This window comes from Sinohyriopsis cumingii, unplaced genomic scaffold (genome assembly GCF_028554795.1).
Source record: "Sinohyriopsis cumingii isolate HCF-2022 unplaced genomic scaffold, ASM2855479v2 utg002809l, whole genome shotgun sequence".
NCBI classification, from domain to species: domain Eukaryota; kingdom Metazoa; phylum Mollusca; class Bivalvia; order Unionida; family Unionidae; genus Sinohyriopsis; species Sinohyriopsis cumingii.
The window spans coordinates 246,631-253,684 of record NW_028316307.1 but is presented as its reverse complement, the minus strand read 5'-3'; the positions used below and the strand labels follow the sequence as shown (position 1 = coordinate 253,684).

At 37.1% G+C, this 7,054-nt stretch overlaps 1 protein-coding gene across 1 annotated transcript; it reads left to right on the top strand.

Moving 5' to 3' along the window:
- Nucleotides 1–930: 930 nt before the first annotated feature.
- On the top strand, nucleotides 931–6,791 carry LOC149770049 (uncharacterized). The gene is made up of 2 exons (XM_089949478.1): nucleotides 931–1,092; nucleotides 4,497–6,791. The coding sequence occupies exons 1-2, from the start codon at nucleotides 931–933 to the stop codon at nucleotides 6,789–6,791; spliced, it is 2,457 nt and encodes an 818-aa protein (XP_089805604.1).
- The last annotated feature ends 263 nt before the right edge of the window (nucleotides 6,792–7,054 follow it).

Genomic DNA, 7,054 nt, shown 5'->3' with positions numbered 1-7,054 from the left:
TAGACAATTATGGGAAGCTTTTGAAGGACTTATAACATCAACGAAACGTGTAATAGCGTTAGACGCCGATGCCAGTGATGATGATCTGAGAATATTCAGAATGATGCAACGGAATATAAGTTTTGTTGTCAACGATTACAAACCTGATATTGGAAAAGTCCTTATCGTGGAAAACAGTCACCAAGACAACTACGAGAAGATGTGGAAATACCTAGCTGATAACCCTGCGGCGAAGATTGCAGTTTTCACTCACAACAAGATCGACGGGAAATATTCTGTTGAAGAACTTGCCAAAGAAGCACAACGACGAGGATATCCAGTGAAGTGGTATCATGCTGATACTGATCGGATTACCAAACACAATGATTTCTCTGATCCAGCAAACGCGTTCAAAGATGTTCGGATTGTAATTTACAATCACACGCTGGAAGTTGGAGTTAGTATCATCAATGAGAATTTCACTGCCATGTTTGTGTTTTCCAACGAAATGGGATCAGTTGAGGCGACCAAACAAGCAATTCACCGGTTCAGAAATATCAAAGAAGTTCACTACTCGGTGAAACGAAATTCTAATCCAGAAAGTAATCTTATTGTTTCCCGGGATAAACTTGTTCAGAAAATTATTGACAACGAGAGAAACTTTACTGACACTGAAAAGGAAAAAATGCTACCAAGTATTGCTGAACTAAATTCAGCCTTCGGTCAAGCTTATCTCAGTTATACCATTGAAAACAACAACTCCAGAAGATATTTCACTTCAAGATTCATTGAAGCAATGAGAAGAACCGGTTACTCCGTAGTTGAAACCCCACCTGACAGTTATCAGGTTTTCAAGGATAAAAAAAAGAAAGTAAACTAGCCAAGACAATCGGAGTCTACGAAGACAATTCCAATGTTGGTTCAGCGCTGCTAACAACTGTAGGTGAACGAATGAAAAACGCTATACAAAGCATTTCAACACCACAGAAAGCAGAACAAGATGAAGAGATTGATCTAGATGATCTATTGAAAAATTACACACCAAGCCAACCAACGATAAGATACTACAAATACAATTCTGAAGATTACGACGTTGATCCGTATCAGAAGAAGGTAAACTACACAAACAGTGTGTTTATCAATGTGATATTACCAAACTAACCCCTGAAGAGATTGAATCCGCTTATGATGGAATTGGAACATTCGAACATGAGTATCGAGAAAAGATAGCTGATCACGCCGGTGATCAAATATATCAACAAGAAGATTTTAGAAGCGAGAAAGTCTCACCAAGACAACGCCGCGAATATACCAAAACAGTAATTGCTCAAGGAAATCTTCCGCCGGTTGTTGGTTACATTGAACATACTCCAATAGACCTTAACGGCGCTGCAGAAATAATATTGAAAGACCCGGCGAATTTTCAAAGGGTAATCGAGAACAGAATAATTCGATCAAGAACAAAAAAATCCAAATCTAAGATCAGTTAAAGAAGGCCTTAAACAGATTTATAAATACTACGAGGCAGAAGTAAGATCTGATGAAAAACATACCAGACAACACAAGAAATGTGGCAATTACATGTTATATTATCCACGGCGACCAAAACCTGACTGTTTCTACAGCGAAGACTGGCGAAAAACAATAGTACAATTTTCAGGAATCGGAGGTAAAGATATTCTTGCAACCGACGATGCCAGTGCCTGGCTGAAGTTTTATATTTGGAAAGCCAATGGCTGGTTTAGCCGATATGATATGTCTTAAATGAACCTTTCAAGGACAAACACATACTAGAAACCTTCAGATTTCTGTTTCTGAAGTCCTATCAAAATGTCGGGAAGTGGCAAAATCATATAATATAATATTGATAGCTGCCACTTCCCGACTTTTCATTCGCGTGTTTTGGATGGTTCAACGAAGGTTTCTTTCGGTCGTCGGAGGGCTTCTTCTGGTCGATTTTGTATCGCCGAGAATCCAGAAAAGTATTAGAAATCTGATGACATATTAGAGATAGCGTAGAAGGTATTTATAATGCCCAATTTTTATTCGTATCGTGTTATCGCTGCGATACAACAACAACATAATAATATTCAGTTTGGATCGATCTTGAAGATGAAATGTGATTCCAGTGGATTAGTTAGTGCTTCTACTAAATCTCCAAACGGAGTCAAGTTTAAATTTACCATGCAACCTGACAGAAATGCTGCGGCTAGAGAAAACCTGGCTTGGAAAAATTATGTGAAGAAACTTAGCAGCATTTCTGGAAACGCTAGCGATTACAGAAATACTATCCCCGTGGATAAATTAATGACATTTTTCCGATTTGATGTTAGTGAACTTGACGACGGGACAATTCATTTTGCGCTTTATGATTATCCGCATTGGTATCCTCGGTCGTTGCGTGAAATGTGGAAGATTGAATATTTTATATTTCTTGACCGATTTTTGACTATAGTTGATATTCCTGAAACGACAAGAAGTGAAGTTTGTAGTCTAAAAAAAAGTTTTATAATAACGCCGACAGAGAAATTGGTGGAATATCTGAAATTGCTTATAAATTCGCAATTACTTTATTGCGAATGAATCAGCTCCGATATTTCTGGATTTGCTTGCAAATTTACTTGTATATTTTCAGATTGTGTTTTTAAATCCGTTTTATATTTTTTTGGTTGGTAATTGGCCATAAACTCTTCGATGGTTGGTGTTCTTGTAGACCAGCCAAGGGATCTTATTTTTCTGTTATTGTAATAAGTAAGCATTGCTCGATAAGCGCAACCTCCACAATCCTTACAAATTGGTATTTTACCGCGTATTCCAATTCCACATTGCAGACATGGTTTAGCGCCTGCTCCAGGACGATGCCTCATCGCGTATGCGTGTACAGCGCAGTATTCTCCAACACAAGGTTTCTCACATGTGACTTTTGTTCCCACAAACAACCATACATATATTTAATACATATATTTAATAAGAAATATGGTATAAAATATACGTTGGATAAAACTCAGGCAAATGTTGTAGATGTTATTGTGATTGTGGAGGTTTTCTCTTGTAAAGTTTAAACTGTTATATATCTATGACTTTGTGCTGTCATTGAAAATGCAAGATATTCCTTGAAAACCTTCGTTGGTTGATCTACTGAAGATTTCTAATTTGATGTAAACGTATTTGAAGAATAGTATAATATATATACTAGAATGTCCCTGTCAAAGACATCACAACAACGACGTCGTGGAGCTGTTGATGAACTAGCTAAACCAATCCCTGGAAAGCCTAAATGGCCAAGATCAAATGTTGAACTTGCTGAAATGTTAGCAAAGATTGATTTTCTCAAGAAGAATCGTCAAGTAATGCAACAACTGCAACATCGATGGGAAACACGTTTAAGTAAGTTCTCAATGAAACAAGCATTCCACGGTCGTGATAAATTTATTACTTTCACTCCAAGAACTGCAAGTTATAATCGTTTTCTTGCTGAAGATCTACGATCGATAATCAACGTTGTACTTGTTCCGATTCTTCGAATACAGCCAGCACTGAAGTTAGTTATCACTTACAGTATTAATATGCAATTGGCAACGGATCCAGCAAAGAAACAACTAACAGATATTAACTCGAAGACTAAAGTTGTTTATTCAACTACTGATCTTAATTCCGTCGCTGATAGCGCTTATCAAGATATTGCTGCCGCGGTTGACAAATTCACATCATCTGGATCCGGTTGGGTAATATCAAGCATTAATCACATTAAAATCACTACACATGAATTTACAATGACTTCTGGCGGATCTTATGTTGTACTTCCTGACAGTGTTATAGCAACTAAATCCTGTATAAACGTGAAGAACAGCGATAACAAGTGTGTGATGTGGGCGTTATTGTCTGTGTTGTTTCCAGCTGGCAAAAACGCTAACCGAGTCAGTAAATACGAGAAGTATCAGAAATATCTGAATTTGACTGGAATTAAATTTCCAACTCCTGTCAAGCAAATATCGCAGATTGTCCAGCAAAATCCAACATTGTTTCCAAACGGGATTAATGTGTTTTCGTTGGATTCCAATGATTCACTGAAACCTTTTCCAATGCACATCTCGCCGGAGTCCAAACATTGTACAGATAATTCAGTTATTAATTTGCTGTGGTACAACAATCATTATTGCTGGATAAAAGATTTCAGTCGATTTGCAAGATCATCAATAACCGCACATGAACATAAAATGTATTTCTGTTACAGTTGTCTGACTGGTTTTACTACTCAGCAGAAATTGACGGATCATAATAAATACTGTTACGAGAACACTGCAATGATAACACCTGAAAAGAATATTTTATGTTTCAGCAAACACGAAAGAAGGAGTAAAATGCCATTTATCATCTACGGTGATTTTGAATCATTTCTCGTCTCCGTTAAATCGTATTTCCGGGGCACAAAAACAACAAAAGTTCAGAAACATGTTCCTGCTAGTTATTGTCTGAATACTGTTTGTATCGACGACAGATATTCGAAATTATCTCAGGTTTATCGTAGCGATTTTCAATCATTGCCGCCAGAAGTTCGTATGCTGAAATACCTATTTGCTGAACAAGCTCGTATTCAACAAATGTTGGAAGATTACGGAAGATCATTTACAAATTTGCCGTCGTATAAATCAGCTATCAAATGTTATGTTTGCAAGAAGATTTTCAATGGGGAAACACGAAGTGATTCAACATTTCGAAAGGTTCCATTTGGCGATCCAATTGCAAATAAATATATTGGAGCAGTCCATGAAAACTGTAGACAATTTCAGAAGTTTATTCCAGTTGTATTTCACAACCTGCGAGGATATGACGGTCATTTTGTACTACAGGCGTTAGGTCATCCTGAAATTGTCAAATACTGCAACGACAACAGAATTAATATTAATTGTATTCCCAGCAACTCAGAGAACCTGTTATCGTTGACTATCGGACGGTTGAGATTCATTGACAGTATACAGTTTCTGAGTGCTTCGCTGGATAGTCTTGTGAAGAACTGTAACGATCTTCGAATGACAAAAAAATACTATCCAGTGTATCCTCAGATTTCCAAAGGAATATTTCCTTATGAGTATTTCACTGGTCCAGAAGTTTTCGATGAATCATCGTTACCACCAAAAGAAGCATTCTACTCAACGTTGTATGACAGTGACATCACTGCGAAACAATATCAGCAAGCAATCAATAACTGGAATACACTTCGTTGTGAGAACTTTGGTGATTATCATGATCATTATCTGCGGTTAGATGTGCTGTTGTTATCTGATGTTTTCGAAGAATTCAGAAATACCTCGTTGACAGAATATGGTCTTGATCCAGCTCATTATTTCAGTGCTCCTGGACTTTCTTGGGACGCAGCGTTAAAGCATTCTCAGATCAAACTGGAATTGTTAACTGACGCTGATATGTATTTGTTTATCGAGAAAGGAACACGCGGCGGAATCAGTGTTATAACAAAGAAATATTCACAAGCAAACAATAAATATCTACATGATTATAATCCTGAAGAACCCAGTAAATATATTTGTTACTTAGACGATAATAATCTTTATGGTGCTGCAATGTCAATGCCGATGCCATACGGTGGTTTTAAATGGATCTCCGCAGAAGAATTTCTCGCTGAAACATCAAATGTAACTACTGAAATGGATTCCAATGTTAGTTACTTTGTTGAAGTTGACGTTGATTATCCAACGTGGTTACATGATTCTCATAACGATTATCCGTATCTACCAGAACATATCGTAATAACTGATGATATGATATCACGGGAACAGTTATCGCTGAGAACAAATAATCCTTGCTCGTTTCACAAACTAGTTCCAAGTCTGTTTAACAAACGCGGTTATATTTGTCATTATGCGCTGCTCAAACAAGCTCTTGATGCTGGTCTTGTACTGAGAAGCGTCCACAGAGTATTGAAATTCAATCACAGCTGTTGGTTGAAAACTTATATCAGCGCGAATACAACAAGAAGAACCGCAGCAAAGTCAGACTTCCAGAAGGACTTCTTCAAGTTGATGAATAATTCAGTATTTGACAAGACCATGGAAAACGTTCGTAAACGCGTTCACGTTGATATTGTTAATAATGTTGGTCGCAGGAATAGATTAGTCCGTGGAAACTGTTTCAAGAACGAGAAACAAATCAATGATAACCTTGTACTGATAACCAGGAAACAAACAACACTGAAGCTGAATAAACCTATCTATGTTGGTGCTGCAGTGTTAGATCTGTCAAAGACTATCATGTATGACTTTCACTACGGTTTCTTCAAGAAACAGTTTCCAGCAGCAGAATTATTAATGTCAGATACTGAATCGCTGGTTTATGAGGTCCCGTGTGATGATCTTTATCAAGATATTTATGATCACCGAGAATTATTTGATCTGTCAGATGTTGGAGGTAAAAACGCTAGCGTTTTCCACGACAACACCAACAAGAAAGTCATTGGAAAGTTCAAAGATGAGTTTGCTTTCAGACCAGTCAGAGAATTTGTTGGACTTCGATCTAAAATGTATTCATTGATCACTGAAGATGATGTAACTGTCAAGAAAGCTAAAGGCGTTAATAACAATTACGTGAAGAACAAACTAACATTTGATGATTATCTTGCTGCGTTATACAGAACACCATGTTGCAGGTTACCAACTGTAACAACTAGAGGATTTAGATCATACCGACATGAAGTATTTACTGATGAGATTCGCAAGACTGGATTAAGCAACTTCGACGATAAAAGATATTCCCAAGATGGTATTTACACGCTTGCTCTTGGTCATTATCGGATCTAAAATCATAGAAACGTTAACAGGACATTTTAATGGTTTCGGCGAAGTACCAAAATCATATATATATATTGATAAGTGCCACTTCGCCGATTTTCATAGGTGTGTTTTAGATGGTCCAACGAAGGTTTCTTTTGACTATCCGCGATGACTATCAGTTAGTCTAGATATACCCAGGAAATCAGAAATAAATTAGAAATCCAACAGATAGAAATCTTCTTTTTTGGTCCTGTAAAAATAATAATATCAGTGAAAAGATCGTCGATAAT

Excerpts from the sequence above, each read along its gene's own strand:
- LOC149770049 (XM_089949478.1), top strand. The coding sequence starts at position 931 with ATGAAAAACGCTATACAAAGCATTTCAACACCACAGAAAGCAGAACAA. Across the intron at positions 1,093-4,496 it reads TTGATCCGTATCAGAAGAAG|GTTTATCGTAGCGATTTTCA; the intron begins GTAAACTACACA and ends AAATTATCTCAG.